This window comes from Vulpes vulpes, chromosome 14 (genome assembly GCF_048418805.1).
Source record: "Vulpes vulpes isolate BD-2025 chromosome 14, VulVul3, whole genome shotgun sequence".
In the NCBI taxonomy this organism is placed as follows: domain Eukaryota; kingdom Metazoa; phylum Chordata; class Mammalia; order Carnivora; family Canidae; genus Vulpes; species Vulpes vulpes.
Window position 1 is genome coordinate 3761441 of NC_132793.1, and position 18963 is coordinate 3780403.

General features: G+C 44.3%; 1 protein-coding gene across 13 annotated transcripts in view; it reads right to left on the reverse strand.

Moving 5' to 3' along the window:
• Positions 1-18963, reverse strand: part of ZNF831 (zinc finger protein 831) — a 108598-nt gene that overhangs the window by 38808 nt on the left and 50827 nt on the right. For 8 of the 13 annotated variants that reach the window (XM_072735506.1, XM_072735508.1, XM_072735503.1 and 5 more), the window contains one exon: positions 9457-9608. The exons of 2 other annotated variants lie outside the window; for them this stretch is intronic. In XM_072735506.1, coding sequence (XP_072591607.1) covers positions 9457-9608 — 152 coding nt within the window. Of the gene's footprint in view, positions 1-7623; positions 7744-9456; positions 9609-18963 lie in introns of all 13 variants that reach the window. 3 more of the 13 variants (XM_072735499.1, XM_072735501.1, XM_072735500.1) reach the window with 1 other exon arrangement.

The window sequence follows — 18963 nt, forward strand, 5'->3', positions numbered from 1 at the left end:
CAGGAAGTGGCATCTTCAACCCATCTGAAGGACTTTTTTTTTTTTAAGTGGGAGAAGATCAGGGAAAAGAAGACGTACTCTAAAATGCTAGAGCTGGGAATATAAACTGGGACACAATTCAGAGAGATCTATCAAAAATGTGCAACATGGCACCCAGAGACCCAATGAGCCCTCTTCTCAGGTCTCCCTGGAGAAACCCTCTGCTCAGACCAAGGAGTCTGAACAGTGGATCCCAGGAGCAGGACGCAACAGTGAAATGCTGGCAATGCCAGACTCCCCAATTAGAACAGCTCTGTAACTCAAGAGTACTCCCACCCAGAGAGGCTCTGTTTCTATCTGCAAGGTTGAGATAGGTCTCTGTATTTATGAACAGTGTGGAAAACTATGAAACATGGTTGAGTAAGGCAAGCAGCAAGTTGCACAATGAGATGCGCATGTGCCAGTCACATTAAACATGCACGCACGCACGCGTACAGATAAGCATCTGGCAGATGAATTCCCAAAGGCAGTTTTATCTGAGGGGGTACTGGGAATAGGGGTGGTGGTCAAAGAAAACATCAGCCTTATCTACTGTACTTTGATGCATTAAAGGAAGTATCATTCATGGTTACATACATAATTAAAAACTAATAATTCACTATTTTATACCTCTAGGTGGAGCATCAATTTTCCCAAGATTTTTTAAACACAAACGTACCCAGCCTGTCTCCAGGGCCTTCCAATCAGTCTCCTGATGTCTGCCCCATCTGCCACAATCTACGCGCCTGGAGTGATCTTTTTAATGCCTCCACAGAACGGTCTCCCCGCTGCCCTCCTCCTGGCACCTAAATTGTTCGGCGGGTCCCCATCTTCCTCAGAAGCAAGGTCAATCTCCTCTCGAATGTCTGCAAAGCCCTGAAGGGCACCCAGCCTCTCCCATGTCCTCTCCTGGCACCTGGCCTCCCAGGCCTTTCTTGCCACCCTCTCCCTCAGCAGACAGCGCCACAGCAGCAGGGCCACCGTGTGGAAATGTCAGAAATGCAGAGTTTGAAGCTACCTGGGAGGTCCCTGGCAGCCCCCGCCCCACACCCCCAATGAGGCAGAGAAGGGAGGGGCTTCAAGGGGGTCTGTGCAGAAGGTCATCCCATGGTCTCTGCAGCTGACTGGTGAATGCAGAGTTTAAATCTTATATAGGTCAAGGCCTTATAAAAGTTAAAGAAACACTAGATTAGGACAACACAAACAGATGGGGGTCCTTCCTTTTGTCAAGAAAAGGGTGTGGCAGCCAGCAAAGTCTCAGGGAAAGGCAATTCAAAATTTAGAGTGAAATAAATAAAACTACATCACACAGTGAAAGAGCAGTGTCCTTGTAATCCCTCTCATCAAGGAAAGAAGAAAATCTCAACTGGGTGCTAATGGACCTCTAATGCACCTCAAGACTTCCCACTCTTTCCAACAGAGGGTCTTCCTAGGGCTCCTGGCCTTCTGCCCACAGCAGACTGGAGCTAGAATTTGTTTACCATAGAACATTAGAGTGTTTTTATCCTGTGGCACTCTCTTAATGGCACGTGATGTTGGCTTTCCATTTTCCGCAGGGAGAAATAGTTTCTCTTTAAAATAAATGTATTTGCGTTTTTGGTGAGTGAGTTTAAAGGATAACATGAGCAAATATTCACACAGGTGACATGCAGACGCAACATTTCTAGAGGTGGCACATGAATTATGTGAATTTAGGGAACACTGCTGACCATCAGCTTTATTACACAGGCAGCCCTGGGCAAGTCGCTGACGCCTCTCTGGGTCTTCGTTTCTCCAGATGCAAAGGACATGAAGAGTCCCTTTATCACTAGTTTGCTGGGAGAGTTTCGAAAATCTCACTGTGAAACATGGCCCCGAACTTCACCGTGTTTACTGTTTCAAGCCATGCCAGCTGCAGGAAATTGCAAAACCATAAACACGGTATAGTTCCTATCGTTCAATAAAACATCCCCCTCAATCAATATGACTTCGGATGCGTCATCCGGGCACAGGGCCACACTCGGCTCCTCTTCAGTGTCCCAATTTTAGCCTGTGTACCGGCAGAAGTGGCACGACTGCCAATGTGCCCAGCCAAACCTGAATAATTAACCTTAACCACATCAATGTTCTCTATTCAGCTCTGCAAAAACGCATTTCTAAGGAAATATATAAGAACACTCTTTATACCATGGAATGTTTTAATGTATCCTGGTATCAGAGTAAATAGAACAGGTCTCAGTTAATGGAGCAGGTCTTTTTAATACAAAGAATTCCAGGAATAAAAAAATAAAACCTGATATGTCATCGGCCAGAGAGAAAGGGATGTGCATATAAACACAAAATTAGGGCAAACCTAATTATGAGATTCTTTTTTGCACCCCAGGGTCAGTAACTGTGATATTGGGAAAACGGTAACAGGGCTGCATTGCTCATGGGTTTTAAGCTCCCAGGGACTAGAAAGTCCCACTTGAAATGCAAACAGAATTCAATGATGTTGTGTTCATCTCCACTGTGCCCCCCATTCTGAAAAGAAAAGTATTCATTTCAGAGCAGTGACCTCATCAGGAGAAACGCATCAGGAACTGGGTAACCACAACAAGAGAATCAGTGGCTGCTTCCACTCAGGTGGTGTCATCTACTTTATATGGATGTGTGGGTTTTTCAATGGCTTTTTCTAATGGAAAAACAGCCTTCAAGTGCAAGCACATGCACACGTGTGCGCATGCATGCACACACACACCCTGCAAAATTTCTCTTCTTATATGAGACCCCAGCTTGGGAAATAAACAACAGAGAAACTGAGGTCATGACAAGGGTTAGTGGCCAGCTTCCCCTCCACTAGAAGAGATGGTCTTTTGTTGACCTACACCAGCTGGTTCAAGTTGGCATGGAGTAATTGCCAAACAGAGAAGTGCCCCCCAAGTCCTAAGCTGCCACCAGATGAGAAACACTTCCCTTGCCCCCCATTGCAGCAGGGTCCATCACACATTTCATCTACCCTCTGACCTTTGAGATGCTGCTTCCCACCCTACCCAGAAGACCCAACTGCAGTAGCTTAATCCCCACCACAACAAACCACTCCATTAAGATGTCCTAACAGTTGCATTTCAGAGGCTTAATGCTAAAACCAAATGGAGTACACTGCACGGCAAAGCATGGCCACTACAGAGTGGTTTCCCATTCCCCCTCCTTAGAGGGAGGGTTTCTTGTAGATCTTTGAACAGCCAGGATAGACAAACTGTCTCTTTTCTTTCCTTCCTTTACCTCAGTGGTCCTCAAACATCTTGTGCATGAGAATTTCTGCTCAGAACTATAGACACCAAGCACACTCTTATAATTGAGTTATAGAATTTTCAGAGACAATATTGCCCAGAGGCAAATCTCCCACTCAAGATTTGGTCCCACCATTGTGTAAGAGAGGACCCCAAGTTAAAAGATATCAAGGTGACCATCCTCAGGTTCAAAGTCTCCATGTGTAACTCTCCGGAGCTTCCATCTGTATAACCAAGGTGGCATTAGAGAGAGACCTTCCTTAAGGTCAAAGATGGTGGTGCCACCAAACTGAGTCCAGCAAAGGTAAGGGAAGATGGGTATTTCTTTTTAGATGAAAAAGTTTCTTTCATAAGGAAAATAAAGATAAAGTTTCTTTTAGGCTGCTTAGCTCACTGCCATCCAAACTAGACACCCACTGGACTCTTTATCATTGATGCCTCTCCAAAATACAATCAGAAATGAAACCTACAGGTTGCCTGCCCTTCTCCTTCATTCTCAAAGAAGCTTTAGCTCAACTAGGCTGAGCTTTAAGGTGACTTCCTTCTGTTCAGTTCTTCATTCAACAAATGCTTACTAAGAACCTGACACCATGCTATGCACAGGTCCAAAGGCAGAGATGACCCATCAGCTTGACAAATAGGGCCCTTATTAACTGTGATCACTGCCACTGGGGAAAGACACCTAAAATGAATCCATTCACCATAGGAACCAAAATTTCATAGCAAATAGTGGGGAATTAAGGACTTTGATAATTTATCTTGGAAATGAAAGCTGTGGAAGTAAGCTGATAAACCAACAAAGATAAAACAGAAATAAGCCTTCAGTGTGAGCCGTTATAATGGCAAACTATAAGCTAATTGTTGAAATCAACAAAGGTTAATCCAGTGCTGATGGGGGCAGAGTACATTTTTACACAAAACTGCAGAGCACACCAATGAGCTATTCTTCAGTTTACATTTACTTTCATAAGAAGAGGGAGAGGGATTTTCCCCCTCAAATTATTATAGGGCCTTGTCAATTTTTCCCAAGGGCTTTTCTCAACTCTCCAGCATGCACCTCGTTCTCTTGGAATTATCCTCCTCAGATCTCTCTTGTCCATTTGTCATCTAGTCAGATTCTGTCAATGAGTTTCAATCAATCCAGTCGTCACTTCCATCAACTTCATGAAATTCTATGGCCTGAGCATGATTTGTGGTTTCACTTGGCAATCAATTTACATTATATTGTGAAAATTCATCTGAATGGCAGGGGTGAAAACTAATGGTGAGGAGAGAGAGACAGAGAGAAAGTAGTATTTAAAAGGGGTCTAAATTTATAAGGAGTCAGTTTATTGGAGAATATTCTTATTCTGTGACAATCATCACACCTCCTCAGGCAACCTCTGACTGGGGTGTCCCATAAAAAAAGTTTAGATTACAAGGTCCTCCCTTAGGTAGGTGTGTGCTCTACTTGGGACATTCAATGACTTGATATCTTAGAAAGTATCTTTTGATGAATCCCTTTGATGAGGAACCTTGAGCTTCTGAGATTAAAGCCACCTAACAACCATACCTACACCGTGATCCTGAAGTCCACAGGAATGAGGAAGCAAGTTCTCCAAAACGGCAGTACTCCTGCCAACTGACAGTCACCACTGCTACTGATAATTCATTGCTACTTGATATTTTAAAAAGAGACTTCCAGCTTCCCCCACCCCCTTGCTGGAAACTTGGACGGGATAGACTACTGGATTCAGGTTTAAAAACAGACTCAGTTCTCAGGAGAGTCTCAAAGACTCCAATCACTCTACAATTTTATAAATTAGGTCTTTATCCTTCCTAACTCCTCTGGCCTTCTGCTTGCAGATGACTTCACTGCCAAGCCATCTGTTAATTGCAATGATTAGTATCAAGCTATCAGAATAGTTTAAAGAAGAGGGAAATTAAGCATCCTTTTAAAAAATATTTTTCAGAAAGATCCTCTTCCTCTCATCTTTATAAATTGTTGACAGGAAAAGTCACTAAAGCTGAAGAGGACAATGAATCGGTTATGACATCTTCTTTCACCCCCAGACACAAGTATTCTTGCCTACTTATTTGAAGAGGCTCTACTGATTCGAATTAGGGCCAAAGGTTTTCTCTACCTTTTAATTGGGAAGTTCTCCTCAATGACAATTCTCAACTTCCCTGTTGCATTTTGTCAAGTTCCTCCCCGAAGTTACAGCCCCTAGGTCACCTAAAATTCTATCATTGTCCTGCCATGGAAAACAGGTCCTCCTTCTCCTCCACGCCCTCTGAAAGAAAAACATACACAGCTGCATGCATTCACAGGCACTTGTGCGTGCGCACACGCACACACACACACACACACACACACACACACACAGACATGGCAAGGTCAGCTTCCTCACTCAGAAGCCAGCCCTGATCTCTCCATGAGGGACCTGCCAGGTCAAAGGATACAAGAAAATTGTTTGTAGATGGTGGGTGACCAACGCCCATCATTAGGTTCCTTTGAAGTAACGGCACTTTGTCTTCAAACACCCAACACTCAGAGTGCCTGTCACTCCACTGTGAAATATTGGTATGGGCAAGCAGTGGCAATAAAAATCCTCAAGCCCCTTTGATTTCCAGGAGGTATTTATTTTAATGCATTCTGCCACCCTCTGACTCGATGGTGTCCATCATGACCTGTCCACCCTGGGCTGGCTGGTTTACCCAACCAGCCATTCCTATTCCCACTCTGACACTTCAATAAGGGACAGGGGGTGATTAATACTCCCTGGGCCAATGCTTAGCCCACATCCCGCAGGCTCACACCTGCTTTTAATGGACATCCTCCACGCTTCTCCTAATTGCGGAGGGAGCCCTTTGAAAATGGGCACCAGTGACCCGGGCCTCTAGCTCAATCCACTTCTCAAATAATAAACACGAAAGCATAGACATTTGTCACCACTCCGGGCTGTTGCTGGGGCATTATAATACTTATGTGTGGGGCTACATCCCAGGGGACATTTGAACTATGGATGGCCTCTCCTTTCTTAGCTCCACAGATTGTGTTTCTGATTTTTTTGTTTCTTTGGGTCTGTTTTTATCTACCATTCATTGTGGCCCAGTTTGCTCTGAGGCTTTGCTATGAAAAGCTGATGCTGAGATAAGTAGATACAAGTGGGATTTTTCCCAACATGGAGGGAGTCTCCAGATGTCCTCCATGAGTCCATGTGGTTGGGAGCAGGACCACCCCCTGAGGCTTTGGGAAGCTCTTAAAGGGAAGAAGGGGGTGAAAAGGAAAGTGACAAGTCAGAGGCTTCTGCCTGGTGTCTCTGCTCATGCTGGGGGTTGACCCCCCAGGGTCACTGTGAGCACACGGGGCAATGTGCACAGTAGGAAGAGGCACCCACTTCACTGCTGGGCTGTAGCAGGGGAAGAGAGGAGCTGACAGCCTCAGAGTCAGAGTGCAAGACTGGGCAAACTGGGTGGTAACTGGACCACAGGCCCTGTAGGCACAATTCACACAGCCATTTGTGGAGGGCCTGCCCATGCCCTACCCAGCCTAGGGCTAGGGCTTCTCCCTAAAGAGAAACTAATGGGTCCCCTAGCCCAACACACTCATCCTGGTACTGAAGCTACTTCTAGCCACTTGGACAACTCTTTCCCCAAATGTGAACATGTCCTGCTGGTGGTGGGCTGGGTGACTCCCTTTAATGATTATGTATTGGTTTGGTTTATAATAGAACTTTCCTACCCAAACTGCACATGATAAGAGCACAAACAACGTGCACCGTTGAACACTAAATGTCCATGTGTGCCACCACTTTTCTGACTTAGAAACACATTTTTAGGTCAACTGTGGCCCCCAACATGGTATGTCCCAGTCTTAACCTGAAAAACCTGTGGCATTTGGACAAACAATCTTTGCAGACGTAATTAAGACTCTTAAAATGAGATCATCCTGGATTTAGGATCAGCTCTAAATCCAATGACAAGTATACTTATAAGGGAAACAGAGGGGGAAATCTGATTCACAGAAACACAGGGAGAAGTCTATGTACAGATGGAAGCAGAAGCCGGAGAGACGCACCCACAAGCCAGGGGCCACCCGGAGCCACGAAAAGCTAAAAGAGGCAGGAAGACTCCTTCCCTATAGCCTCTGGAGACAGTGTGAGACAACTGGCCTCCGTAACCATAAGAAAATTAATTTTTGTTGTTTTAAGCGACCAAGTTTGTGGCAAGTTCTTCAACAGCCATAGGAACTAGTACAGGTGGTGCCAGAGGAGCACTGGCTTCAGTGGCTGGCCTCTGCCTCCCACAGGGCCCAGTGCACACTGGCCCATCAGGGCTCCATTGGCATTCTTGCCCATGAGCCTCTACTTACCACTCCTCAGTCCAGAAAGCCTCTGCTGTATTCTCCCTACATGTGCATTTCCAGATGAAGCCCTACATCTCTGGAGAAAACTTCCCCTTTGGGTTTCTCCCCCAGTACTGACCTTGTCCTCTGCAAACAAGAAAAATTTATTACCACATGCCCCACACTCATTTGGCACTCAGCACCTGCCAGTTTTTACGCAGGTATGCTTATCGTGCTCAGCAGATAGTAACAATCGACATTTATCATCTGCCGTAGAGTCTGCACGGTGCCTGCTGCATATAGCAGCTCACCTGACACTCACACTGAGCCACTGGGTAGGTAAAACCTTTATCAACAGCTTAGCTGTGCAGACACAGACCCCAAGGGGGCAGCTAACTGACCTGCTGTGTCATCCCCAGTATGATTTGAGCAAAGGGTTGAACACCTAGTAAGTCCACTGGCCTGTCTTAACCCTAGACCACAGCAGGGATTGTTCCTCTCCTCTTCAATGCACAGCACAATGCTTAGGAATATAAACATGGCAGCTGACGTGAGCTTCCAGCAGTGGCCTGACTTAGCTCTCTTTAAGGCACTGGCAAGAGAGCTGGTGGGAAGGTTCTGCCATTTGGAACAATAGGCAGAGTTCCAGTTGGTTCTGTGGAGGGGGCAGGTATCACCCAAGCAACCCCCTTGGGCAGTTCCCTTGGCTGCATCTATTTGAGAAGAAGGAAAGTAACAGAGCTGAGGATGTGGCCCACAGAAGTGAACAAAGGATCAGCAGGGCTCTCTGGGGCCTTCGGCCTCCCATCCCAACCTCATCCCAGCCTCACCCACATCATCATAACCCCCCACATTCCATAGCAAAGATGATGCTTTTCCTGGCCAACCTGGGGAGCAAATACTTACCTTGATTTAAATTCTAAGAAACAGCACACAAATCCTTGTCCTAGCCTCTAGGAGAAGCTTTTGGGGATGGCAGGGATGGGAGCAAGGTAGAGCCATCTGCCTGCAGGGGGCACTGAAGCTACACAAAGGGGGAGGGGAAGTACCCCACCCCCCCCAACTGTCCCCAAGGACCAAAACCTCAGCCATCAGACACAGCCCAAGGTCAGCCCCTGAGCCAAACAGACAATAATCAGCCACAAAAGGATGGTAATTTGGTCACTGCTGGCCAGATGGGACCCTGCAGCCTTTCCACAGATGCTCTTCATTTTTCCCAGTCAACACCTTGCATAGGGGCTAAGGCTGGGCCTGCTGCTGCTGGGGAAAGGGGGAAGGTAGAGAGAGAATGGAGGTCCCGAGAATCGCAGCCATTTGCCCTGGTTGCCCAGCAATTACAGCTGAAAATAGGCCTTTTTCCTGGAAGCACTCTGCATTAGTTCATCCTTGATTTATTTCTGAGCATGACAAAGCGTGCGCCTCTGCTGGCCTCCATGTAAGCAATGTTCCCTGCAGCTCCCACGCGTACTAACTGCTCATCTTTCTCTTCCACACTGACTCTCAAGCCCCCCACTGACCCCCTGCAGCCTGAAATGGCCCTATAGAAAGAATCAAGTAAACTTCCTTTTAAAAGATAGGAGAAAGCGGAGGCACCAAGAGTTCTGACTCATGTTCCCGAGGTCCTGGAGCAAATCTGTCCCCGGCAAGGGACCCAGCACACATGGCCAGGACTGAAGAAAGTGTGCTGACTTCTCTATATTCTCACCCAGGATTCTCCCCACTAGTTTGAGGCCAAACCTGTGTCATCATTCCTTCAGGGCAAGGATGGCTGGCTTCCGCCCATCCTGCATCCCCAACCTCCATAAGGCGCCTGATGCCTCTGTGTGCCCAGTGTAGATTTGCCTCCAAGAAGAACATTACCTGTCATTTCTGAAGAAGGCTGCTTGGGAGTCCCATGTGGACCCAGCCCCCCGAGTTGGGGGAGGTGGCGGTCTTTTCTCAGCACCCTGAGTTGCCTGCGGGGTCCGCTCCCCCTCCGTTGAGTGCGGCTCTGTAAGAAACTCCCTTTGTACCTGTGGGATAGAGAAGCACGTGTGCAGTCGCCTGCCCTGGCAATATGGGCCCAGAAGCCCCCACACACAAACATTTACAAAGGCCATGCTCAATAAACCCCAAATCCCTGTGGGACGCAGCTTGTCAACTTAGAAATTCCTTATCCTTCCTTTCCTCCTTTTCCCCTCTAGGATGTGGAGACAATACTGGGACCTAACTCTATGAGGTCATTGGAGGGACTACACAAGATCATGTGGATGAAGTGCTTTCCATGCTATTCAGTACATAGCAAATGCTTACTAAAGGCCAGTGGATGTAATTAAATACTGAATCATATAGTCCTGACTACTTAAAAAACATGCTGCTCAATACAACTTCCAGCAATGACAGCAATGTTCTATAATCTGCACTGACCATGTGCAGCTATTGAGCATTTGAAATGTAGTTAGTATTTCTGAGGAACTGAATTTTACTTTATTTGATTTTAATCAATTTAAATAGCCACGTGGGGCCAATGGCTTACTGTATTGGACACTATAGGCTTGGAGGATCTACTTTGAAAAAACGGGCACCACAGACTTTCCATTGAGAGAAGCCCTTCCAGATCATCTCATCTCATCTCCAAAACAGTATTCACATCGCAGTAGGAGGGGATGGCAAGGGTTGAGAAAGAATATACTAGAGCTTTTATTTATTTTCTTCCAGACTTTCTTGTATCTATTGCTATATGCCCTTTATAATATACATAATACATTAGTAGAGTACAATGTGTGTATAATTTCTAAGTAAATAGTTATGCATCTATTGGCATATTCAACCGAAAGTACAACCAAAAACAGACAGCAAGCTGGTCTCATGCCACCATTTTGCGGCCCAAGAACCAAGACGCAGCACAGCTGCTAGGAGCCCTAAGACACACAATACTGTGTGGCCAGGTGGAGCTAGACCCTTGATCCAGCACTCCATACCACTTTGCCATAGGCCACCATCAGTAGTCAGCTCTCTGAAAAGACCTTTTCACTGCTTCTCTCTACCCAGTCAAGCCACAAGGATGCCCTTTCTTTTACAAGCCTCAGTTTACAAGAATTCTACTCCCAGATGCTCTTCAGCCTGGAGGGAAGGTGAGGCGACCTGCCTGGCCATTCTCCTTTGTCATTTGAGCTACTGCCAGCCTCCAGCTGCAGCCCCCTAATCACCACGGCTGCTCACAGAATTTTAAATAAGATCTGCAGAATGCTGTATTCTCTTAGGCACTGATTTTTATGGCATCAAAACAATGAGAAAGTGCCTTTTTTGTTCATCTTTTCTGGAGTCCATGTTTGGGAGAGGCACCACTCACATGGCACTGCTGCCTCCCTGGCCTTGGGCAGGAGCTGTCATTCCCCAGGGGTGCCTGCCTTGTTCTTTGAAGCAGTCGTCCCTGCTTGTCAAGTCCACAGGTTCCTGAAAGAGCTATCTGAGCCAGGGTAGGGAGCTAATCACAAGCCCCTGAACCAGCCAGGGCTCCTGCTGGGCCTGGGCGGAGAGTGATTTCAAAGTATAGAGACAAAGGGAGGTAGGAGGGTGGGGGGGCTGCAGGGAGAAGTCTTCTCTATGTGCTGCCGTGTCACCTTTACCCCAAGTCAGTGGGTGACTGCCACAAGCTTGCAGGTGTTAAGAATGGCACAGTTTGAACTGCAGGGAGGTTTTGCATTTTGGAAAGTGGCCTAGTGAGGGACTGCTCAATGAAAATCACTAGGAGACTGTGAAAGAGTCCCAGCCCCTGAATTCAGGTCTCAGGAAAGTGGAATCTTGGCCCTTTTGCCCTTGGGAGAGCCCAAGTGGATCTTGGTGTTGCCTTCAAAGCAGTATTTTGTTTAGTCATGGGCAGGGTCTGTTGCTCCCTCTCCTGGGTTCTCTAGAACATTCTGTATGCACCCCTCCTGGAGCATCATCCTCTGGGCATGAAGACACAGGGTGTGGCAGGGGAGGCAAGCCTGTCACCATCACCAGCCAAACAAGGCCTCCTGCAGTTTAGCAAATGCCATGAGGACCTGTCTCAACTGCCTTCACTCAGCTGCATATTGTATTCCAGATGCCAGGATGTTGGCTGCTAATGACTCATATTTACCCCCTTCTCAAGAGGGCTGCTCTTTGGCTGATGGGAGCCATCTTGCCTGAAGAGGCCTGGGGGAGCTTGCACATTCCCTAGGAAGGACCCTTAGCCACTGACTGACGGTTGCAGGGATGACAGCTCTGCCCCTTCCTCTCTGAGCAGGACCATCTCTGGTGCATCTCATACTCCAGAGCTTCCCATGGGATCAGGCAGGACTAGAGACTCAACACCAAACCTTGTTTCATCCTTCCCTTGCCCTGGTCTGCTTCCCTCACTCCTGAGAGCCCTCCCCCTGCAAATCCCCTATCCAGGAATGCTCATCTCAGGCTCTGCTTCTGGGGAGCCCAACCTCAGACACAGGAGTGGAGCATTTCCCTTCTCCTCTGACTCCCAGTGGCCTATGTCCCCCAGAGATGCTCCAAACATCCTGAGCTATGCTAGGATCCTTATAAATATGTAGTGTTGCTTTTGTGTGTGACATTGTTCCATGGAGCCATTCTTTTTCTCACCGCGGTTTTACTCAAGGTTATCTTCACAATCAACCTAGGTTTCTGTATTTATGTCTAATTCGCTGTGAGCCAACCTGCAGAGTGGTTCACAGGGTTTTGAATAAATCTGGCCATTTAGGGCCCAGATTTTAAATTTAGCTTCTACACTTGATGTGTAACCCCTGCGCTCCTGGTCTCTCTCCAGAGGTCTTCCTTTAGGAGTCTATGTTACTACTAGTTATGTAAGATCAGCACAATGTTTTTGTTGATAGGCCTCATGGAAAACTGATCAGAAAAAAGCCTTTTTACCCCACATTAGCCCCAGCAGAGATACTGGTGGCTGGCTGGCCAAGGTCAAGGACTCAGGAGACACCAGTTTTACTAGAGTTCAGTGAGTGGCTCTCAAGAGGAGGCAGGGTAAAGTTTGTGTCATGGATCTTGAGGCTGGCAGAAAGCCACTGGCCAGCCTGCCTACTCTAGCCACGCCCTCCCTCCCCACATACATTCACTGCCCCTTTGATCAGCCAAGTCTGAGGGAAGGAAGGTAGATTCAAGGAGAGGGTCAGGCCCCTTCACACAGGCTTATGGGGGGGGGGGGGGAGCGGGGAAGGGAAACGTGTGTTGTCATACTGTTCCTCTCATTTGATCCTACAGGGAATAAGGAAGCAAAAGGAAGCAGAGTGGAGCATGCAAACCTCCAGTGTCCCACTAAACAGGAGAGCCCTGGTGAATGTGACAGATGTCTCAGCCAGGGGTGATGGCAGCCACCACAGCTCTTGTGTGCATCTCCACCTCACCTCAGAGATTGTGCTGTCTCCCCTGAGAGTGCTACCTCACTGCACAAGTAAACTGTGTCACGACTGGAGTAAACAGACACGTACCTCAGACAGACAAACATCTGCTTCAGAAGGAAAGATCTAATATTCTCAGCACCTAGCTTTCTCTCCTTCTCCCATCCTCAATGATTAACACATATTTTAGGGTTCACACCGCATGCTTCTCCCATGTGACCCCCAATCTCTTCCTCACTCATTCTGATCCACTTGGGATTTCACAATTCATTGTTCCATTTGTCAGAAGCTTCCTAGAACAAGCGTTTCATGCTTCATACAGCACTGTACACAGTTACAAATTAATCAATAAAATCCAATTCCATGGTCCAGCGCTTGCTCTGGGCACAGCAGAGGCGTAGTCTGTGGGCACTCTGAATCTCTATGCCTCTAGTTAATGTCAGGGCAATTAGGCATCCAAGGATGAATTTTCTACATTTTACCAATTCCACTCTGAAAATTGATCCTGCATTTCCTAATCCCTCTCCTTTAGCTCATGTACTTTCATTAACGAAAACAGCCATTTTCATTACACTGTGGTATTTGGAGTTGGCAATAAACTAAGAGACAAATGAAATCAAATGGAGGGCTCAGAAGTAAACTCCAGGTATAAATGGGAAGTTAAAATATAGCAAATAAATGAGGAACAAAAAGTAAATTAATCCAAGGGTCTGCAAGCTTTTTGTATAAACATCCAGATAATAAATATCTTAGATTTTGCAGGCTACATACCACCTCTACCACATATTCTATATATATATATATGACCTTTTAAAATGTAAAAACCATGTCTAGCTCACAAGGGCATTTAAAAACAGGTCAAAAGTCAAATCTGACCCATTTTCATATGGACAAAAGTAAAAATAAATCCTTCCTAACATCAATATAGACAGACAGAACATAAGAGAATATGTATTTTTGTGTTTGTGACACTGGGAGACTGAAAGTAAGGAAAGATCTCTTAGGAAGACCAAAAAGTAATAATCATAAAGGAAAAGGCAGCTCCACCTGACTACATCAAAGTATTCACCTTCTTGATGATAAAAAGAAGTCCATTTCCAACAGTACAGACGACTAGATACTCTGGGCTGACCACCGCCATACTTACTCCTATATTGAAAAGAACTAAAAATGCAAATTAAAATATAAAAATGTTTAAAATTTCTATATAAATGTATTGGTGTTCTGATTAGGAAGTAAGATGTACTTAAGAATCAAATACCAAATGAAAACTGAAACCTGAAAAGGTAAGAGAGTTTTCATTTTGAGGGTATCTGCCAAACTAGGTGAGCCAAATCTTCCATTTTTATGATCTGGGGGCTAGGGAGAGCAGAATTCCAACCCAGAATCTACCCTACATGCAAATCAAGTGGAAGACCCAATCTCTACTCCTGCAAAAGCTGAGTCCTCAGAGGGTCATACCTTCAAATACAGGTGAATTAAATACACCCTTCCCAGGAAATGCTGGAAAAACTCCAATCTTATCCCTAAGTGAAGGGGGTGAAAGTCTCTTCTGTTAATTTTGTAACAATAAGACAGTCTTCAGGATCCCTGGGTGGCTCAGCGGTTTGGTGCCTGCCTTCAGCCCAGGGCATGATCCTGGGGTCCCGGGATCGAGTCTCACATCCGGCTCCCTGCGTGGAGCCTGCTTCTCCCTCTGCCTGTGTCTCTGCCTGTCTCTCTCTCTGTCTCTCTCATGAATGAATAAATAAATAAAATCTTAAAAAAAAAAAAAAAACTCTTCTCATGAGTTTACAATCTGAATTCATGTAACATATGACACAAAAAAGCCTAAAACTAAGAATTTTATTTAAAGTAGTGCCCAAAAAGACATGAAGAGAAATCTCACAGAGGAAGACATGGACATGGCCAACAAGCACATGAGAAAATGCTCTGCATCACTTGCCATCAGGGAAATACAAATCAAAACCACAATGAGATACCACCTCACACCAGTGAGAATGGGGAAAATTAACAAGGCAGGAAACCACAAATGTTGGAGAGGATGCGGAGAAAAGGGAACCCTCTTACACTGTTGGTGGGAATGTGAACTGGTGCAGCCACTCTGGAAAACTGGGTGGAGGTTCCTCAAAGAGTTAAAAATAGACCTGCCCTACGACCCAGCAATTGCACTGTTGGGGATTTACCCCAAAGATTCAGATGCAATGAAACGTCGGGACACCTGCACCCCGATGTTTCTATCAGCAATGGCCACAATAGCCAAACTGTGGAAGGAACCTCGGTGTCCATCGAAAGATGAATGGATAAAGAAGCTGTGGTCTATGTATACAATGGAATATTACTCAGCAATTAGAAACGACAAATACCCACCATTTGCTTCAACGTGGATGGAACTGGAGGGTATTATGCTGAGTGAAATAAGTCAATCGGAGAAGGACAAACAGTGTATGTTCTCATTTATTTGGGGAATATGAATAATAGTGAAAGGGAATATAAAGGAAGGGAAAAGAAATGTTGGGAAATATCAGGAAGGGAGACAGAACATAAAGACTCCTAACTCGGGGAAACGAACTAGGGGTGGTGGAAGGGGAGGAGGGCGGGTGTTGGAGGGGAATGGGTGACGGGCACTGAGGTGGACACTTGACGGGATGAGCACTGGGTGTTTTTCTGTATGTTGGTAAATTGAACACCAATAAAAGTTAATTAAAAAAAAAATAAATAAAGTAGTGCCCAAGGACACCCAGGTGGCTCAGCGGTTGAGCACCTACCTGCCTTTGGCTCAGGGCATGCTCCCGGGGTCCTGGGATTGAGTCCCACATTGGGCTCCCAGCATGGAGCCTGCTCCTCCCTTTCTGCCTCTGTATCTGCCTCTCTGTGTTTCTCATGAATAAGTAAATAAAATCTTTAAAAATTTTTAAAAAATATATAGTGCCCAGTGCATGCCCTCAGGTACCTAGCAGAAGCAAAGCATATCATTACTGGAGAAACACACCTCCAACCCAAGTCTCTTCTTCCTCTATGTCTCTGCCTCTCTATCGCTGTCTCTCATGATTAAATAAATAAAATCTTTTTTTTTTAAGAAAAAAGTCCAAAAACAAACAAGGAAAAAAGTTACAAGTGAGAGCTAATGCCTAAAACAGTCAGATGTGCCATGACTTCCTATGTTGGCATTATCAGATGTAAAATGTTAAATGTGTTTTTAGAAAAGGTTGCAAATAAAAGTAAAGATTACAGAAATTTTAAAAAACAATTCTAAAATTCATATGGAACCACAAGAGACTCCAAATAACCAAAGCAATCTTGAGCAAGAGCAACAGAGCAGGCACATCACACTTATTGATTTTAAAATATATTACAAAACCATAGTAATAAAAGTATTGTGGCACTGGCATAAAAACAGACATATCGACTAATGGGACAGAATAGAGAAATAAACCCACACATTTATCATAAACTGATTTTCAACAACGGGGGCAAGAATACACAATGAGAAAATGACAGTCTCTTCAAAAAATGACGTTGGGAAAACTGCAGAACAATGAACTTGGACCCTTATTTTATACATGCAAAACATGTATAAATAGTGCACATGCAAAACAGTGAACTTGGACCCTTATTTTATACCATATACAAAGATCAATCAAAATGGTTTAAAGACTTAAACATAAGATCTGAAATTATAAAACTTTTAAAAGAAAACACAGAGGAAAAGCTTCTAGGTATTGGCCTTGGCAATGATTTCTTGAATATGACACCAAAGGCAAGAAAAACAAAAACAGCCAGGACCACATCAAACTAAAAAGCTTCTGCACAGCAAAGGAAACCATCAACAAAATGAAAAGGCAACCTAAAAAAATGGGAGAAAATATCTGCAAATCATTTATCTGATAAGAAGATAATACCCAAAATATATAAAGAACTCACATAACTGAATAGCAAAAACAAAAAAAAACAAAAAAAACAAAAAAAAACAAAACAAAATACCCAACTTTAAAAAAAAATGGATAAGAAGACCTGAGTAGACCTTTCCCCACAGAAGTCATAGAAATGGCCAACAGACACATGAAAAGATGCTCAACACCACTGATCATCAGGAAAATGCACACCAAAACCACAATGAAATATCACCTCACACTTGTTAGGATGGCTATTATCAAAAAAAATAAAAATAAAAGATAGTAAGTTTTGACAAGGATGTGGAGAAAAAGGAATCCTTGTATTGTGTTGGTGGGAATGTACACTGGTATGTCCACTATGGAAAACAGTATGGAGATTCCTCGAAAAATTAAAAACAGAACTACCCCTATGATCCAGCAATCATGCTCTTCGGAGTACACCCAAACAAATTGAAATTAGGATCTCAAAGAGGTAACTGCACACTCACGTTCAATCCAGCATTATTTAGAACAGCCAAGATATGGAATCAAACCAAATGTCTGTCAACAGATGAATGGATAAAAAAGATGTGGTACATATACAACAGAATATTACCCAGCCTTAAAAATGTAGGAAATCTTGCTATTTGCTACAACATAAATGAACCTGGAAGTAAAATAAGCCAGATACAGAGGAACAAAGACTACATACATGATACCAATTATAGCAGAAATCCAACATAGTCAAACTCATAAAGGAGAAAGTGGTTGCCAGGGACCCCAGGAAGAGGGAATCAGGAGGTGTTAATCAAAGAGTACAAAGTTTTACTTATGCAAAGTGAATGAGTCCTAAAGAACTGCTGTATACCACAGTGCATATAGTTACCAATGCTGTACTGCATACATAAAAACTTAAGAGGGGAAATCCTATGCAAATATTCTGTCCAAAAAAAGGAGGTGGAAAGAAGCCTCTAGAAATTATAGGTAAGTTTAGAACATCATATGTGAAGATGGTCTCATGGGTGTATCCTTATCTTCAAACTCATCAAGATGTATACATTAAATATGTACAGCTTTTATGTATGTCAATCATAGTTCAATAAAGAAAAGACTGAAGATCAAGACTATAAAAATGGTCAAGCAGATCTGAAAAATAATTAAGTGTAACTTTTTGGAAATAAAGCATAATATACACTAATAGTCAAATTTAACACTCGACAGATGAGTAAAAGTTGGGGGAGGGAGACAATTAAGAGGCCATTGCAATAGTCCAGGGGCTTTTTCTCCTGACCAACGTAGTTTAACAGTAACTAGATTTATTCTCCCAAAGAAAAAACGAGGCAAATATATGAAAGAATGGTTTTCAGGACCAGAGATATCAAGTAATTAAAGCAGTGATCCCTTGAGAGTAGAGAAATAAATGAGGTAAACCTTGTAATTGCTCAGTTTACTGGTAACAAAATTTATCAGGTCCAGCACCATCTGTTGGAAAGACTATATACTTTCTTTTGAAGCTCTGGTGAAAATCAATTGACCAAATACAAGTGGCCTATTTCTGTACTGTCTCTTCTGTTCCACTGACCTATTTGTCTACTTTGATGCGAATACCATCCTGTCTTGGATATTTTAGCTTTTATAGTAAGTCTTAAGGTGAGGAGGTGTAATCAAAACGGTGTGATGCTTGCATCAAAACAAATAGATGAACAAACAGTACCAAAACAATCATATGTCCACATGTAAAAATAGGAACTTTCATCTATACATCACTTGATACAGAACAATTAAGTAAAAATAGATCATAGGCTGGAATGTTAAATCTAAAAGTATAAAACTTTAGAAGAAAACCTGGGAGAAAAACCTTTGTGGCTATGAGTTAGGCAAAAACATTGTGGTTATGACACCAAAAGCACAATCCAAAGAAAAGAATGATAATCGGACTTCACCAAAATTAGAAATATATGCTCTTTAAAAGACCCTGTTAAAGAGTGCCTGGGTGACTCAGTCGGTTAAGCATCCACCTTCAGCTCAGGTCATGATCTCAGAGTCCTGGGAAGGAATTCCATATGGAGTTCCCCGCTCAGAGGGGAGCCTACTCCTTCTTCCCACTTGTGCTCTCTCTTGTGCGC